This window comes from Apodemus sylvaticus, chromosome 13 (genome assembly GCF_947179515.1).
Source record: "Apodemus sylvaticus chromosome 13, mApoSyl1.1, whole genome shotgun sequence".
NCBI classification, from domain to species: domain Eukaryota; kingdom Metazoa; phylum Chordata; class Mammalia; order Rodentia; family Muridae; genus Apodemus; species Apodemus sylvaticus.
Window position 1 is genome coordinate 11,775,822 of NC_067484.1, and position 19,712 is coordinate 11,795,533.

General features: G+C 39.3%; 1 protein-coding gene across 1 annotated transcript in view; it reads left to right on the forward strand.

Annotated features, from left to right (window-relative positions):
* The first annotated feature begins 2,746 nt into the window (after positions 1-2,746).
* The window catches only part of C13H18orf63 (chromosome 13 C18orf63 homolog), a 63,941-nt gene continuing 46,975 nt past the window's right edge, over positions 2,747-19,712 (forward strand). Inside the window, exons 1-7 of the mRNA XM_052156012.1 lie at positions 2,747-2,880; positions 3,646-3,724; positions 5,154-5,210; positions 10,917-11,028; positions 11,575-11,616; positions 12,939-13,015; positions 19,477-19,586. Coding sequence (XP_052011972.1) covers positions 2,747-2,880; positions 3,646-3,724; positions 5,154-5,210; positions 10,917-11,028; positions 11,575-11,616; positions 12,939-13,015; positions 19,477-19,586 — 611 coding nt within the window. The remainder of the gene's footprint in view (positions 2,881-3,645; positions 3,725-5,153; positions 5,211-10,916; positions 11,029-11,574; positions 11,617-12,938; positions 13,016-19,476; positions 19,587-19,712) is intronic.

Genomic DNA, 19,712 nt, shown 5'->3' on the forward strand with positions numbered 1-19,712 from the left:
CTGGGACAGAAAATACTGTTTGCTTACTGTGTCAAACACCTAGAAGTGCAACCGAGTATGGTGTGTGCTTAATAACTGTCTGTTAAAGAGTCAGAGGAGAGCATTTCAAGCTTTTTAAGACCTTACAGTGGTGGAGCTTTATCCCCACAAAAGGAATTCTGTTAGTTGCACAGAGCAAAGAGAATCTGAGCAGAAAGGTGTCCCGTAGCCAGACATCCTACCATCTACTCACCCCAGCCAACTGTACGCTGCTGCTTCACGGCGGTCCTTTTGCCCTGACCTGAGCACCACTCTTAGGCATCTCGGTGACCTGCAAGGTGCTAACTGAACTCTGGATTTGGTGGGGGAAAGCACAGGGGTAGTACTGAGTGGTAACAGAACATGCTCTGCATGTACAGATAGTAGGACTTGGGACATGTTGACATAGCAGGCCATGCTGAAAACTGCTGCCGATGCTGAGAACGCACCGAAGTATCATGTAAGAAAACAAAGCATGTGGCATGCTGTCACCAGAGGGCATGCTGGGAACAATAAATGTGCTGGAGCAGCTGCCAAGGGCGTAACGAGGCATGGATACGCACAGAGCCTCTGGAAGCTCTAGACCTGGCGCGAGCACAGCGCCCAGTGGGCGCAGAGGGCTGATGAAGGCTCGATTCGGACAAGAGCCCTCTGCGAGGCCTGGCCGTGAATGGATGCTGCCTGTGCTGAGCCAAGTCCTAGGCTGTCGGGGCCTGACCCCAGTGCGGTCCCCGCGGGGAGCAGGAGACTGCCTGGAGCGCCCCTGTCCTCACAGGAGCTGGAAATGTGACGGGAGAGCAGGAGGCTCAGGAGCACAGCCGCCACCAGACAGCGGAAATGGAGTCCAGGACTCGGCAGCAGCGCAGAGCGCAGGGCCTGATGGGAGAGGCCAGCCTGGCGCGCAAGGCCCGATGGGATTTCGAGTGCGTGGCATTTGGCGGGAGCTGTCTGAAGAGAACAGGTTCTGACTGGAGCACGAGGCTTGCTTCGAGCACAGAGCATCCCAGCAGCGCCCGGACAGTCCGGCTGCAGGACAGAGCTGAGGAGGGGACAGAGCGCCGCGCGACAGACGGACGGAGGTACAGAGAGGCCGGGCTGCGGTGGTGGCCGTCGAGGGAGCGGGCTTGGGCGCCGGCCTGGCCTCCCTCGCCTCCCGAAGAGGGGGTGCAAACTAAAAAAAGAAATATTCATAACCTTGGAGTGGTTTATAGAGCGAATCTGAAACAGCAGAGCTCCCGGCTAGGTTTTTATATTTAAGTTATGTGAGCGGCCCCAGGCTGGCGAGACCCTCCTGTCCGCCCCGGGAAGCCCGGCGCCCGCCCGAGACCCCACCGCGGTGCGGAACACAGCGAGCTCTAGCTGAATGGCGCTAGCTTTAGGGCCAGGAGAAGACTACTATTCCGTTAAAACGCGCGTGTGTAGATTTTTAAAATAAATCAGACACTTCTGGACTCGCCTTTTAAATTTGTCTAAGACGATGGAGGTACTGCCGTCACTGAGAGCGTGGAGCCGAAACGGGGGCACGGGGAGGTAGAGGGTTGGTTCCGAGGGCCCGTGGGAAGCATTAGTAAATCCAGCACTCAAATATTGCCGAAGAAAATGTCAAATGCTTCCCTCTGTGGTTTAAGGGAGCTAGATGCCTTCCAGCCGAAGGCCATGGTCAGCATTCCTCCCATGAAAACAAAGGCTTTTGGTTAAAGAGATCAGACTGGCGTCCACACACACGCACATCGGATTTCAGGGCTTGTCATTCCTTTTTAAAGAAAGGGGATATGTTTGTGTCAAGTTTAGCCTTCAGTAATGCGGATTTCCTCCCGCTGGTGTATATATGTGCACCTCAGGGTAGCTGACCTTCCCTAGACTGCTCTTCATTTTCTGAGATGTGTGATAGACACACCAAAGGCAGAATGTGACTTAGCATTAAAAGGCACCCCAAGTAGAGATTTGCACCCAAGTAGAGGTTTGCACTCCAAGTAGAGGTTTGCACACCAAGTAAAGGTTTGCACCCCAAGTAGAGGTTTACAGCCAGGTAAATTGTTGGAAATAAAACATACTTAACAGAATCTCCAGCTAACATTTTCTTTCATATAAAATAAAAGAATAATATATTCTTTAACCTTGAAGTACTTTATACAGAGAATCTAAAATAGGTTTTGGTTTGGTTATATGTTTTTATACTTAAATTATGAGAGGATAAATTTTTGTTTTTCTGATAACAAAACTTTAAGGATAGCCAGGATCAGTAGAATAAAATTATTAATAAACACAATATGGCAAGTACCAAGAAAAGACTTACGCACTTAACAAATTAGGTATTTTAAAATTATTATTTGTATTTAAATGAACCATTAATGTGTGTTGTAGAACTGAATATTTAGAATCTTGGGAGAGTGATGAAAGTGTCCTAATTGATTGCACAGAGCATAACCCCATGAATACAGTAAAGAAAAAGCATTGAACTTTGCACTAACTAGATAATTGCAGGTGAATAATATCTCAATAAAACTGCTAAATACCAGTGATTAGAAATAGTGAGAAACTGTGGAGGTGAAAGGGTGATGTTTTTGTGGCTAAAGTTTACTAATTTATTCTTTATTTTCTTATTCTAACATGACATCAATTATTATCTGCTGAGTTAGTATTGAAGCCTTATGGCTAAAACTGTTTATACACTCTTTATTGTTATTTGATTTTGAAGGTCTTGTTCCTGAAACACAGTCAAGAAGATATGAATGAGTCCAGGCTACAGTCCCTGTTCTTCATCATCCTTCCAGATTTACACAAACTCTGCGCTATTCAAATACTATTGAGTAGCAGGGTGGCAGAGATAGACATTAGGAGTGCTCAGATAAAGATGTGCAGGTGAAAACATATGTCTTCTAACTAAGTTTTTAAACTTTAAAAACCCCATTATTGTTATTTAAAAGATTTTTCTTCAAAATACTTATTAAATCTGTATATACACTTTGAAGCAAAGAACCCAGGTATGTTGTATTTAAAGGGGGACTTAAAATACTTGAGGTAGATATCTCACTGTTGACTTTTATATTTGTGACATCTTGTGTGCTTTAATTTATTTTTTAATTCTTGGGGCTGGAGAGATGGCTCAGCATTTGAGAACATTGGCAGCTCCATCAGAGGACCTGGGTTCAATTCCCAGTACCCACATGTAAGCTCACAACTGTCTGTGATTCTACTTCTGTGGGATCCATCATTCTCACAGAGACATACATGCAGGCAAAACATTAAAGAATAAAACTTTTAAGAATACTAGGAGCGAGCAGGATGTAACAGAGCATGCCTATAATTCTAGCAGTCTAGAGGCTAAGAAATAAGTATCTCAAGTTAAAGGTGTCCTAAGCTATACAGTAAGATGCCTGAACAGGACAAAATGCTCAGGGCAGAATGAGGAAAGCAGTCTGGAAGTGTACCCTGTTTGATATCCCCCAAGTGCATCAGGAAGTCTGCACCCTCCCTGTTTCGGTGTAATTTAGTTATACTTACTACAAATCACCTCTGAGACCTTTGAAAATAACAAAATAAGTAGAAAGTGAGATTTTTAAACTATTTCTAAGTAAGTATTCCAGTAACATTCAGTTTGAAAATAATGTATTTTTTCCTCCACAGGCAGTTGCTGCTTTTACATGAAGATATTCTTACAGCACCTGTGCCTGGGATATTAAACCAGATTTCAGTAGTGATGTCGGTTAGTATTACTGATTATTTGAGACAGTAATGGTAAACAATAATTCAAGTATGGCATCAGAAATTAAAGATGGTTTACGAGGATTAACTACCCCATATTTTAGTTTGAATGAATACCCCACTAACTGATATGCCTAATGTTTAAATCTATTTTGTGATTCTAAATTAATATTCAACTTTATCTGGCATAAATGCAGAGATAAAGACCACTAATAAACAGAATGTGTTATAGTATAATATCTAAGACAGAATTTGCTTTAATTCATCTTTATCGATATTTTAGTTATACTTAAGTTTCTCATCTCAGCAGATCATTTTGTTATTCATGGAGAATATCTAAATGCATACAACTTTTTTCTGTCACACTCTCCCTCCAGTTTTCCTGTTCAGATCCTTCCAGATATAATCCCATCCTTCTCTCAGCTTCATATCTCCTTAGACTCTAACTAGTGCTGCCCATACAGTTGTGGGGTTGGTTCATCTACATAGCCACCTAACAGATCACACACCCGTAAAGAAAGTACGTTCCTCTTCCCTAGGAACCGTCGCGCAATAGCTTCTGAGCTGGGTATGGGTCCTCATGTGCCCCACATCCATGCTGGCATGCTGGCTGTCTTGATTCTGTGCAGGCCTACACAACTGTGGTGACTTTGTGAGTCCAATGGCCCTGTCACATAGAAGACGCTATTCCACAGCAGTCCTCCCTGACCTCTGTCTCTTTCCATCTTCTGTCTGTCCACGCACTGTGATGTCCCATGAGCCAAGGTGGAGGGAGTATGATATAGTTATCACATTTAGGTCTGAGCAGTTCATAGTCACTTACTCTCTGCATTGACCAGCTGTGCGTCTCTGTTTTAGTAACCATCTTCCACTTGAAGAAGTTTCTATGGTGAGGGCTGAGAGCTGTGCTGGTCTATGCATGTAAACATGTATAGAAGACAGGTTGATACCTATCTGTTTAGCAAAACAATATCTACTAAGTTAAATAATACTCCTCTTTAAAACTTTTAAATTTAAACCTCTATTTAGGTCCATGTCTAGATCTACTGTGTTTAGAAGTTTTCATTTAAACTTCTATTTAGTCCCATGTCTGGACAGAATGTGTTATTCATGTCTAAGCATGTCTTGTATATTTAAAAGGGGTTAAGTCTTATTATGTGAAATTTATTTCCTTTTTTTCCTTTACATGACATGGAGATCATGTCAATATCAGGCAACTTCACCTTGACAATGTACCTGTCACAGATCCTACTTTGGGGAAAAAGTGGTTACCACAGTGTCTTTCTTCAAATGGATAGAGAATGGAAGGCTAGAAGGAGAGTCAGAATCTATGCTCTATGCTGTATTCTGTTTAAGATGTTTATGTGTGACAATATTTTGTTTTATGTCTGTGTTTAGTCCTTTTTACAAATGTGGACTTTCTGTTATAGATACCATTTTTCAAGTCTGGGAGACTTAATGCCTATATTGAAAACTGCGGAGCTAAGGTATGTGTTTAGAATAATAATAATGCAGGTGGTATATTGGTTGTATAGCAGTGTTCCAGGTTGCTTCCGTTGCTGAAATAAAACACCATGACCAAAGCCACTTAGGAGAGAGAAGGTTTTGTTGACATACACTTCCATACCAAAGTGCATCGTCAAGGGAAGCCTAGGCAGGCACTCAGGGCCCGACCAAGGCAGGACAGACGCACAGACCACAGAGGAGCTCTGCTTCCAGGCCTGCAGCATGGCTCACTCAGCTTGCCTTCCTATATAACTGGGCCGGCCCTCCCACTTCAATCATTAATAATAATAATAATAATAATAGATCCACAGACTTGCCTAGCAGCCCATCTGATGAAACCATTTTCTCAGCCAAGTTTCCCTATTTCCAGATGACCCTAGTGTATGTTGAGTAGCCAAAAATAAATAAATAAATAAATAGATAAATAAATAAATAAATAAATAGCCAAAGTCTAACATGCTCAGTCAACAAACAAAATTTGGAGTATTTTTTTTTACACGTTATTAATATGCATGGAAAAAGACCAATATTTTTCCAAACAATTGTTTTGTGCACATTTATGGAAACACAGGAAGAAATTAATGGTTTTCCTGAATTTTTAGACAGGAAAAAAAGTGAAATTCTGAGAGATGGCATTATTGCCAAAATTACATAGCTAATATATAAATAAAATTATATAATAATGGCGAGTTTCTTTAAAGACAGAAAATTAGTGTCAGGGTTGGGCAGTCCGTCACAGCTTCAGAGGCCCGAGCACACTGTGGTGGGAAGATGAAGCTGAGAAGAGCTGCTCACCTCATGCCCCCGCCCCAGCGGGAGGAGAGAGAAGGCCTGCACTCCGCTTTCCACTCTTTCCTCGAGGGTTCTCAGCCCCGCCCCAACTGCCACCTGAGGACATGGCCCTGCACTGCTCAGAGTGGGTTCCAACCAGTTCTCTGTGGAAATCCTCGCAGACACACCCAGAAGCATTCTTTAGTACTTGTCTAGTCAGTCAGTGTGACAGTTAACATTATCCATCATAGCTATGGACCAGGTAAGATGTCTGCCATCAGGAATCGTCTAGGGAAAAACAAATATCCCTTCCCTTAAAAAAAAAAAATCTATTTTTGGCCAGGCCTGGTGTCACATGTCTTTAATCCAAGGATTTGAGAAACAGAGGATGTGGGTCTCCATAAGTTTGAGGCCAGCCTGACCTACAGAGTGAGTTCTAGGAGAGCCAAGGCCCAGAGAGACCCTGCCTCAAAAGGTCAAAAACGAACAAGACAAACAAGAAAACTTTTTGAAAGAAGTCATATCTAATTTTATTATTTCTTCCCTAAATGTTTTGTGAAACTCATCCATAGGGTTATCTAGAATTTAGATTCTGAAAAGTTTAACTGCAATTTTATTTTAACAGGGAATAAGGATACTGTTATTTATTTCAAGGATTACGTTCTTTTCATCTAAATTCTCAAAATTGCTTTGGTAGTCTCTTATTTTCTTTTGCCATAAAATTGACGTGATATATCCTTTTGGACTTTTAACATTAGATATATGTGTCATCTTTTGATTTTTTTCTTTTCTTTTTTTAAATCTCTGATCAGTCTACCCAGAGAATTGATAGTCATTGATGGGAAATTACTTTAATCCTGTCCTGGGGTTTCTACCCCACCTTAGACCTTTTAGTTCCTGGGTGAGAGACACACTCACGGCCTTTATATTTACAATAACCCTTAAACAAAAGAAGAACTGAGCAGCTGACTAGCCTCCATGCGGTTAGAATCTGTTTTCCTATTGATAACCCCGAGTTATTACTATTATCATCTGGACTGCTCTTAACTCCAATTGACCAACCCTCAGGGCCATATTTTTGTGGATCACCCACCTAATTCATGGCAGCTTCTTCCTCCTCTAACCCATGGTAGCTTCTCCTCCGTTCACCTTCTTCTCCTTTGTTGCTCCTCTCCCGACCCCAAGCCCAGGAAACCTAAACCACCTATGTCTTTTCTGCCCAGCTATTGGCTGTTGTGTCGTTATTTACCAATCAGAAATAACTTAGGGGCAGGGTTACAGGGGCTATGTGCGGACTCCAAGTCTTGGGGACCCACACTTCACATTACAATAGCAAGCAAAAGACCAAACTTCAGCGGGGATTAAGGAGGGGGCTTGGTTTCATTGACTTTTTTTTTCTGTTGTTTTACAACTTGTATTTCATTGACTTTTTTTTTTTTTTTTGCTTTTAGTTTATAGTATTTCTTTTCTTCTGTTTAAGTGATCACTGATTCCACTGAGTTGAGAACATCGTTCTTTTCTGACTTAGACATAGTTAGAGTTGTGCCTGTTCTCTGAGTAGTTGTCCCGTTGACTTCCTAACACCTGTTACAAATAGGCTGCAGGGTTTCCAAATGAGGCTTTCCCAGAGTCTTTCTGCTGCTGGTTTCTCATCCAGTTATTATTTAGAAAGATATTTCATAAATCTTTAATTTTTAAAAAAAATACCGTGTTTTTCTAAGGTCAAGAGTATAATTTCTCATAGATTTAGTAAACGTCCTTTGTCATCTTGACAAGAGTGTGTATTCTGGTCTTATTGTATTAAGCTGTCCATAATTGTTAAATGGCTTTTGATGATTGATAATGATAAATCTACTAAATTCTTGCTCTCTGTTTGAGGCATCAGGGTATCAAATTCTGACTGTAACTGTGGATTTCCCAGTGATTGATACTGGAGGACAAGTCTTGGCTCTCTCACTTTTCTGCTTGCATTTCTTACAGTTTCCAAGACAGATGTTTTCTGGATTTTACTCCATGCTTATATAGCAAACAATGTTGGGTTTCATTCTAACCTTCAACAATTTCTTCACAGTGTGCTAATCCTTACTTAGCAGAAAAATTCAGGGAGCACTGTGCTGGTCTGCAGAGCTATCTCTCTCTTCTCTGCAGAGCTGGCCTCTCCAGCACTCCCTAACGTCTTTGGCTCCCCGTGAGCCCTCGGCTCTTCTCATCACTTCTCAGAGACTAACAGACTCTCTAGATTGCTCTCCCTTGACATAGCCTAGAAATACGCCTTATACAGTAAGCCAGAGGGAGTTATGGGACATGTTATTCTCTGTAGAGGAAAACCAACAAGACAGGCCTCATCTTGTTGGTCCCCACCATGGAGAATAATTATTTGTTCCATAATGTCCAGTATTCAATGAATCATTGTTGCAAAATAACTTGCCCAGGTTTTCTTCCTTTCTTTCTTTTTTTAAAGAGACTTTCAGTGGGAAGAAGAATCTGATTCCTATTACTTGAGAGTCAGCAATGAAAGTCTTAATATTAAAGATTAATTTTGAATAAAATTACATTTAAAACATTTATTAAAAAATTAAATATTTGGTTCCATGTGTGCTTTTGTACTTAGCCATTTCTTTTCTTTTCTTTTTCGAGACAGGGTTTCTCTGTGTAGCCCTGGCTGTCCTGGAATTCACTCAGACCAGGCTGGCCTCGAACTCAGAAATCTGCCTGCCTCTGCCTCCCAAGTGCTGGGATTAAAGGCATGCACCACCACCGCCAGGCTAGACGTTAAACTTGTACTTAGCCATTTCTTTCTTTTTTTTTTTTAATTTTTTTTATTCGATATAATTTATTTACATTTCAAATGATTTCCCCTTTTCTAGCCCCCCACTCCCCGAAAGTCCCATAAGTCCCCTTCTCTTCCCCTGTCCTCCCACCCACCCCTTCCCACTTCCCCGTTCTGGTTTTGCCGAATACTGTTTCACTGAGTCTTTCCAGAACCAGGGGCCACTCCTCCTTTCTTCTTGTACCTCATTTGATGTGTGGATTATGTTTTGGGTATTCCAGTTTTCTAGGTTAATAACCACTTATTAGTGAGTGCATACCATGAGTCACCTTTTGAGTCTGGGTTACCTCACTTAGTATGATGTTCTCTAGCTCCATCCATTTGCCTAAGAATTTCATGAATTCATTGTTTCTAATGGCTTAATAGTACTCCATTGTGTAGATATACCACATTTTTTGCATCCACTCTTCTGTTGAGGGATACCTGGGTTCTTTCCAGCATCTGGCAATTATAAATAGGGCTGCTATGAACATAGTAGAGCATGTATCCTTATTACATGGTGGGGAGTCTTCTGGGTATATGCCCAGGAGTGGTATAGCAGGATCTTCTGGAAGTGAGGTGCCCAGTTTTCGGAGGAACCGCCAGACTGATTTCCAGAGTGGTTGTACCAATTATGCAACCCCACCAGCAGTGGAGGAGTGTTCCTCTTTCTCCACACCCTCTCCAACACCTGCTCTCTCCTGAATTTTTAATCTTAGCCATTCTGACTGGTGTAAGATGAAATCTTAGGGTTGTTTTGATTTGCATTTCCCTAATGACTAATGAAGTTGAGCATTTTTTAAGATGCTTCTCCGCCATCCGAAGTTCTTCAGGTGAGAATTCTTTGTTTAACTCTGTACCCCATTTTTTAATAGGGTTGTTTGGTTTTCTGGAGTCTAACTTCTTGAGTTCTTTATATATATTGGATATTAGCCCTCTATCTGATGTAGGATTGGTGAAGATCTTTTCCCAATTTGTTGGTTGCCGATTTGTCCTCTTGATGGTGTCCTTTGCCTTACAGAAACTTTATAATTTTATGAGGTCCCATTTGTCAATTCTTGCTCTTAGAGCATACACTATTGGTGTTCTGTTCAGAAACTTTCTCCCTTTACCGATGTCCTCAAGGGTCTTCCCCAGTTTCTTTTCTATTAGCTTCAGAGTGTCTGGCTTTATGTGGAGGTCCTTGATCCATTTGGATTTGAGCTTAGTACAAGGAGACAAGGATGGATCAATTCTCATTCTTCTGCATGCTGACCTCCAGTTGAACAAGCACCATTTGTTGAAAAGGCTATCTTTTTTCCATTGGATGTTTTCAGCCTCTTTGTCGAGGATCAAGTGGCCATAGGTGTGTGGGTTCATTTCTGGATCTTCAATCCTGTTCCATTGATCCTCCTGCCTGTCACTGTACCAATACCATGCAGTTTTTAACACTATTGCTCTGTAGTATTGCTTGAGGTCAGGGATACTGATGCCCCCAGATTTTCTTTTGTTGCTGAGAATAGTTTTAGCTATCCTGGGTTTTTTGTTGTTCCAGATGAATTTGATAATTGCTCTTTCTAACTCTGTGAAGAATTGAGTTGGGATTTTGATGGGTATTGCATTGAATCTGTATATTGCTTTTGGTTACCAAACATGTGAAAGATCTGTATGACAAGAACTTCAAGACTCTGAAGAAGGAAATGGAAGAAGACCTCAAAAAATGGGAAAACCTCCCATGCTCATGGATCGGTAGAATCAATATAGTACTTAGCCATTTCTAATCTTAAACTACAGGGAAGAAAATGAAATAAGCCACAGTATCCCTCATGCTTGCATCCCTCTGTGAGGCGCAGGACACATGGCTGAAGACGTGCACAGCTCTTGGGCTTGTGCTGAAGCTTCAGCCGGAAATTGACCATACAACACTGCCACGGTGGTAGCTTCGAAAGGAGTGTCTATTTCCTTTCTTTAGCCTTATAACTAAACAGTACTAGGTGTGGGAACAACTATAATTTTAATATAGAACTGCTTAGTTTATTGGATATTAATCTGAACCTGCAGACATTACCCGAGTTTATAGATACATCGCAGTTTTCTCAATTTCCCTATATTTTCTTCAATGTTTTAGATGGAGGCTCCACAACGAGTAACTCCTGCAATTCTTCAGAACTGCCTTTCGTACTCACTCGTGGCTAGACTCGCTCCAGTCTGGAATAGGACAGGTCATCTCTTGGTACAAGGTGACTTTGTGTTTGCCAGTCACTAGGACATTCTGAACTACGTTACTTCTAATGTACCTCTGATTTTTATTTCAAGGATTCTTACTTTTAGAGAATAGTTTTAGCTCCAACTCTAAACATTCTCAGACAAGCCCACAATAATCTTCTTTCATGGGGATAATATACAGAGGCCTGTTGATGCTGCTTTAAAATGCTTTTATCATTTAATGCTTGATACTCAAGAATAAATGTTATGAAGGATGTGATAAAATAAACACAGAATGCCAGTATCATTGGACCTAAAGGGCTATCCTGAATCTTTACTGAAGTCTGATGGTTTTCTTAATATTTTATAGAAAGATATAACATTTTGAATGAAGTATTGGGTATATTGGTCCTTTTCAATGAAGAGATATTTTTGAATGATTCTATTTTTCTATGAGCTGTCATTACATATTTGTTTTATAGTTTTCATAGCTTTGATACTTTTTCTTCAAATGGTTATATTTATCAATAATGATTATTTCAGTATTATAATAATGTGGTATATCCTGTGAATTTTTTAAGGCCGAGATTTTCTTTCTAATATGGGAAAGCAAAGTGCAGTTGGTAAGTAAAAAATGTATAAAATAATAGACAAAGCATTAATATGATTATCAGTTGTTAATCATAAAAACCCATGTTAGGTTGTTATACTCTTGATGATTATTGTGTGTCAGAAAATACTAACACACAATTATAATTAGAATTTCACCCAGAAAGTTACTTCTCATTCAAAACATATATTTACCTACTTGAGGAAAAAATTCACTTATTGAAAGAAAAGCTGTATTTTAATTTCCCTACTTAAGAAAATAATTGTGAAGATCTTTAATTCTGCAAGTATTTAAATATATTTTCCTAAATTATATTACCAAAATTGTATTTCTTATGTTAAAACTTATTTTTATTAGAATTTATTTCTATCCTGAAAATATTCTCTAAAGGAACATTACGAATCTTAAAGATAGACTACATTGCAACATCCAGTCTAATTGATTGTTGCATAGATGCACTGAAGATAAGTTGCTCCCTATACAGTAGGGCTGAAGTAGCAGGGTTGGGGACCATAAGCCTCCAGCAGGCGTTAAATCAGACATGTCAGGTTCCCCACCAACGAACGTAGTTTTCAGATCCTCATCTGTAACCCACAGTAACCTGTCCTGCTGAACTGCGTCTCCTGTCTGCACTGGTTTTGTGTTTCAGTTAGACAGTATCAGTCACTCTGATCTCACTCCAAATGAATCAGTTTGTTAACTAAATTTAGCTTTATTACACTAGGATGAAATCTTAGCTAGAGCAGCAAGACAACATTTAGAAGAGAAATTTTTGGGGGGCTACTGTTAGAAGATTATTTTTATTTTGTTTAAATGTAATATACTTAGATAAAACTCAGAAATTTTAAGTGTATACTCACTAAAGTATTACAAAGTAAATGCAGCCTCCTCACTGTTCCCCAATTCAAGAAATAATGTGGTCTGTATACCTGAAGCTCCCAAAGGTCTCTCCAGATGCCATTCCTCTGACATGTCAGCACAGCTGTGTTCATGAAGCCTGGTGTGAGATCTCACTGGACTTTAGTAATAGATGTCAGATTTGCAGAGACTATTTAGTGAGTCCTTTAAACTGTAGGGGGTATTATTTTTCTTACTGTTACCCTGTTGTAGGTCCTCCCTCCCACACATATCTATATTGTTTCAAGTTTTTTGTCTTAGAAGTTTAATTTGTAGACTGCCAAACCTATGGTTCATTATTTGAACTTTTCTAAATATATATATAAAAAACTGTTCTCAATGTATATACTGATATATAAAGTAATATGTGTTACTGTAAATCTTTTACTTGATAGGATGGAATACTAACCCCAGAAAACATGGTTAATTCTTTTTCAGTATTAGATATCAATGTAACAGAAACTCAAGTTTGTCTAAGTATAGAAGTCTATACTATCAGATTGCCACCACCTGAGGTACAAAATATTTGATTTCTATAAATTCCTATATTTACTATATGATTAATATCTTCTTCTTATTATTATTAATATGCTACTTGATTTTAATTATTAAGATGGAAGCAGATATAAAAGGTTTTGTTGCCAAAACACATGCAATATTCTCTCTCATATGTAGGATATACATGTATACACACATATTTGGAGTGAGAAGCAAGAGGAGAGAACTAGCACGTGTACAGGGTTGACAAGGAACACTCATGGGGCAACTGAGAATACAGTACAAGTAGACACATCAAATGTCTTAGTGAAACCCATTACTGTGCTAGCGTTGAAAAGGGTGTGGTGGGGGCTGAAGAGATGGCTCAGCGGTTAAGACCACTGACTCCTCTTCTGAAGGTCCTGAGTTCAAATCCCAGCAACCACATGGTGGCTCACAACCATCTGTACAGCTACAGTGTACTCATATTCATAAAATAAATAAATAAATCTTTAAAAGAAAAAAGAAAAAAAAGAAAAGGACGTGGTGGGCATTTGCTTTTCCAATTTGTTTGGCTTTGGTAGTTTGAAATAGTCTCACATTATAGCTCAAGCTGGCTAGCAGCTGGTATCTGCCTGGCTAGCCTTAAACTTGTAAGTACCCTCCTACCTCAGCCTCCTGAGTACTAGGATTATAGTCAAGAGAAATCATATCCATATTTTAAAAAAATAATAAATAAAATGCATGCTGCTAAGTATTGGACATGTCTATGTTGTTCTATATTTCTGAAATGTCATTTTTCTCAATTGAAAAAGGTTTTATCATATTATTCCTGTCAAAAATATCATTAGACACATCCAAAATGTGTCTTATCTGGCCTCAGCACCGATTTTTGTCTTTTTTTCACTTCCAAATATTAAAAATGGTTTCATGTCATAGTAAATACACTCATCTTCTGCCCTTGACATTCTAGGAGCATTTTTGCATCTCTTTTTATACAAATGTCGTCTGTCTTTGTCTTCTATATTACTAGTTCCCTCTCACATGGAGCCTTATGCATTAGTAGTCACTTTGTACATGTTTCCTTTACTGGGTGCCACTGGTTCCTTGGCCACAGAGGAGGATGGAGGAGGAGACAATGCTTTTGCTTTCCATGAAACATTCGACAATGCCTAGAAGGTGTTTTTTGGTTTCCAAGGTGTGGGGAAGGAGAGTGTGATTTGGCACTAGCATCTAGCAGGCAGGAGCAAGGAGTGCTTCTGAATGTACTATGTACAGAACAAACCCACCTCCAACCCAGCAAAGAATTATTTGACGCAAAGTATCAATAGTGCTGAGTGAAAAACTTCTTTGGAAATTCTATTAGGGTAGCACAACTAATCATACACTTGGCCAAAGAAAGTTTCTCCTCTGCCAGTAAAGGCTGCTCAACCCAGCATGAAGCTTTAGGTAGGACACACATTAAATGATGAGGGAGAAAGGAGACACCTGCCTAGCCAACATTATCAGCCTAGTCAATCCTGGTGATTATGGGGTGACAGATGTTGCTGCTAGGTGCCACTCCCCACTCCTGCTTGTCTTGTATACATCTCTTCCTGGTGTTAAAAATGCGCCATGTTCTCCAGTGACTACATAGTGAAATCCCAACAGCTGCCTATGATGGACGAGGTCCTCATCAAATTGATCCACGCTTTCCTTCTATGTAGTCTCATCTAGCTGCTGTTGAATGTTCCTCCATTCTTTAGCTCAGGCTGTTCTGAACGCTCAGTATGTGTTCTCCAGATCATCTTTCATGACAGAATTCATCATCACCACCTGTGAAGACTTCACAGCTCTCACAGCTCACCTCTCTTTCTTCATACTGGTATTTATACAAGTGCATCATTATGCTGGAAAGTTGTAGAGGAAAGGGTCTGTGTCTTTCTAACCTTTCTTTCATAGAAGTTACATAACACTTGTCAGTCACTACTGCAAAATTTTTAGAAACTGAAGCTTGAATGGACTGAAAAACCACCTTCTAATTTAAATTATAGATAATTTCAGTATTTAAAACCTATTCTTCTAAGTAGAAATTCCAGAAAAGGACCCAAGGGGTTTACAGCCCCATAGGAGGAACAACAATATGAACCAACCAGTACCCCGCCCCCAGAGCTCCCAGGGACTTAAGCACCAACCAAAGAGTATACATGGAGGGACCCATGGCTCCAGCCACATGGGGGTAGCAGAGGATGGCCTGGTTGGACATCAATGAGAGGAGAGGCTCTTGAACCCATGAAGGCTCATTGTCCCATGGTAGGGGAATTCCAGGTCAGAGAAGGGGGACTGGGTGGGTTAGTGAGCAGGGGGAGGGAGAATGGGATAGGGGGTTTTTGGAGGGGAAATTAGGAAAGGGGATAGCATTTGAAATGTAAATAAAGAAAATATCTAATAAAAAAAGAAACAATTGACAAAAGGATGATGATAGTTTATATGATAGTTATTACCGGAAAAATTATCTTGTTAATTATTTTTATATTGTTAGTGATTTCAAATTTTAAACTGTAAAAATAATGGTCATCAACCTCTTTGGGATATTTTTAATAAAGTTGGAAAAGATTTTGACAAAAAAAGGAAATTCCAGTAATTTTTTAAACACTGATCTTTGATCTTATTAGAGAACCTTTAAAGATAGTTTATCATGATTAATTATAAAAAATGATACTTCAGCCCTTATTTTTTAATTAGAAAAATCCACACATTTCCCCCAATAATTATAATTTTTCCATTTTTAGACTGTTAAACTATACTATTTTTCTACAACTCAGAAAAGTGTCTAGATAGAAATTTATATGTATAAACTACCACAAATTGATACATTCAGATTATAATTTAATCTGTAACTACACGAGGAGCATGTTTCAGAAAGGCATTATATAATATTAACTGTTGCCTTTAAGTTTTAATTAAGCACCTGGAAACAAATTTGTTTTTATTCTACAGAAAGTTATTTATTGAGAATCATTATGTACATGTACAAAGTGTTTCCTTCCAAAGATTTTAAGGTCAGAAGAAAAGTCAGCATAAAGATGAGAACATTTACAAAATACTCATTAATATTTGCACACCTAAAACATTCAGAGTTGGCTTTAAATCACATTAAAATTCTCAAATCTTCATTTAATATCAGTGCCACTTTGAGCATTCTTCATCATATCCCTTAATCTCAGATTTTTTGGAAAATTGAAGACAATGGTATATAGCTTGTACAGATTTGAGCAGGTTAATGAGATAAAGTACATCAAATGCTTTATATGACATAGATACATACAGAAGATCAAAATTGTTATAACTAAGCAAATTGAGAGCTAAATAATTGTTGTAGGTCACAAAGATAGTGAGAGAGTCAACATTCAGAGTTTTTCTTTCAACACTATTCAGTATCATAGTTTCTCTACTTAGTCATAGCTTCCTTGGTCACATTTGGGTGCCCTTTGGTAGAATTAGATACTGTCTTAGCCACTGTTCTGTTGCTGTGGTGAGACACCATTACCATGGCAACTCATAAAAGAAATCATTTAATTGGGAGCCTGGTTACAATTTCCAAGGCTTAGTCCATTAGCAGGAAGCATGGCAGCAGCAGCAGGGATCCTGGTAGCAAAAGGTGCAGTGCTCAAAATGTAGCTGAGATGATATTTAACTATTGTTTATATTCAGTTGATTGGCTAGTGGTAGAGTTAGATAAGAGCTACATTACTTTAAGATTCATATGAAAGAGCTGTCTGAGCAAATTTGTCTTTGATGTCATTGAAACATGTAAACTGTTTTGTACCATTTAGTTCTTAAAGCCTCATCTCTTTCCTTGATTTCTGAAACTTCTTTCTTCAAAGTCCAATCCTATTGATCCATGGCTTTTCTATATCTTTAGCCACTTGGATATCACTGTTTTCTAGGTTTCATTTTCAGCCTAAATACTAATACCTCTTACATGTTCTTGCATAGTTGTGACTGTGTCCCTTTCCACCCTTTCTCATGATTATATTCACGACACCCTGTACCACTTACTTTTCTATTGCTGTGATTCAGTTCCTTGACCAAGGCATCTTACCAAAGAGTGTATTTGGGCTTATGGTTTCAAAAGGTCAGAGTCCATGACTGTAGAGCAAAGTACAGCACACTGCACAGATTCAGGAATTGACCTAACTGAAGTGATGAAAGAAAGAATAAAGAACAAACACAGACACATGCACAGAAAGGCTAGGTGGAATCAGATGGGCTGTACTCAGTCTAATGAAGGGCACCAACTGTAGCAGGAACCTGGAAACAGGGAGCATTTATTCTATACATCTGTATCAAGGCGGTAAGTTTCTGGCATGCAACTGTACAAGGAAGCAGTTTTAGCTAATCTCAGTAGATCTCTGTAAGAGCAGTTTCAGGATACTCTCATCCTAGAGGAAAAAGCTGTGTTTGATCATTTCTACATACACTGGTCAGTTGTTCATAAATACATGTACTTGGAACAGATGAAGGCTTTACCCTGCCTCTGAACCTCAGCCAGCAAAGGTTGGCTACTCCCTGTGTCTGAGGCCTCAGAGTCCTTGACATGATAGTGCTCGGGTTAACAAATTTCATTCATTCAAGAGTTCATCTACTTTCTGCTGTAGAAATAGCAGGTGGTAGGCAGAAAACTTAAGAGTTCACATATTGAACCACAAGTACAGCAAAGAGAGCAAACTGGAAATGGTAGGATGCTTTGAAACCTCAAAGACGACCCTCAGTGACATACTTCCTCCAGCAAAGCCACAGCATCACCAGATGGTGACCAAGTATTCAAACATAGGAACTTATGGGGACATTCTCATTTAAGCCATCACACACCCAGACTTGATGATATCTAAAAGTGGGTGTGTGTCACTAACCCCAGCAGATATCTTCTTCCTTTGTATTTACTATTGGCCATCAAAGGACAGTGAGGAAAGGCAGTGAGTTTCTTCCATATAGACTTTGTGTTACTTTGGTACTTCTCTTTTTCACTTCCACTGTCTAACTTGTTACCTGCCTTGGTTTCTGCAATGACCTTGGCTTCAGTGTCCAGTATTCTGACTTGGACCTATTCTTTTGCCTCAGCCTTTTAACTAATATCCACATAGGCCTTGTTTCCAGTCTTGCTTCTTCACAGTGTCAATAGATTCCTATTTCTAAATCAAAGTTTCTCCAACCCAAATATCTGTAAAATCTCAACATTGCTTAGAAAACTAAACCCAAATTCTTCTAAATTGTTGTTTTAAGGTAGAAGAAATATTTATTTATGAGTGCCTTCTCATGAGTTTGGTTTTGAATAGGGATACTTTTAAAATATTTCTGAAGTGGATAAATACAAGGGTTGCATTCTCTTGAGATGTGTATTAATAGTTGAGGAACTTAGTGTTCAAAATAATCTACATTGATAAGGACTAGCGTTGGGGCCTGAGCCTCTGAGTAGTGTTGGTATGTACTCAAGCTGTGTAAGTAGATAGATGTGAGAACCCACACATTCTAAACCTTTTACTTTAATGCCTACCTTTAGAATTGCATTTTAGATTCTGTTTTCTTTCAAGCCAGTCATTCTACGTGGTGCCAGTGTATGGGGACACTCCTGCCCCAGCCATCTTTATTTATTATTCCTTCCTTCCTACTGTCCTTCCTTCCTTCCTTTTCTTTTTTCATAGCATAGTTTAGGATCAGATTTCTCAAGCACAGTATATCATATCAAAATATTTACCTCTTGAGGCTAAAGAGTTGGCTCAGAAGCTAAAAGAATATATTGCTTTTCTGTAAAACTGAATTTGGTTCTCTCAAGACTCATACCAGGTTGTTCACCATCACCTACAACCCCAGCTGTAGGGTGTCTACACCCTCCCTGGCCTTACTAGGCAATCAACTACATCCATACACATTGAAATAAGTTGAAATTGTGGTCCATATTTGTAATGCTAGCACTGAAGTAACAGAGACAAATAGTAGATGCCTGGGCCTTTCTAGTTGGCAAAAAAGAAAGAAAGAAAGAAAGAAAGAAAGAAAGAAAGAAAGAAAGAAAGAAAGAAAGAAAGAAAGAAAGAAAGAAAGAAAGAAAGAAAGAAAGAAAGAAAGAAAGAAAGAAAGAAAGAAAGAAAGAAAGAAAAAGACATTCCCATGGTTGTCCTCTGGCCTCCTCTCACACATGCACACATCTCCACATATATAAACATTCACAGAAATACAAATCCTTTAGGTGGATTTGATTTCTATAAGTTAACATAATACAATTGATTGGATCTAGCATAAAGTACGAGTTAGACTTTAGAAGATGAACGGGAAAGCATGAGCTAACCTGTTTGGTGTACTGTGCAGGGAGAGGTAGGATATGTTGGAGCACTGATTACCTCATGGAAAGTAAATCTCAAAGCATTTATAAACTACTGTCAGTTTGTATTGTTTTAATGTTTCTTTTTCTGAGAAAAATTCTTTGAGGACTTGCATACTGAAATCTTATTTCATTTAAAAGCTACAGGAGTTTGATATTTCTCAGCATATTATAGAGGATTTTCATACCAACCAGAATGCTGTCATTGAGAGACATTCCATTTTAAACAACTGGTGCTATATTTTACCCAGGTAAGATCTGAGGTAGTGATGTGGAGCTGGCATAATGGCCACTTCTCACCACTGCGACTGTAATATCTTAGAGGCACACTTAAGGGAGTTATCAAAGTATCGTGTTATGGAAGTCACGATGAGACA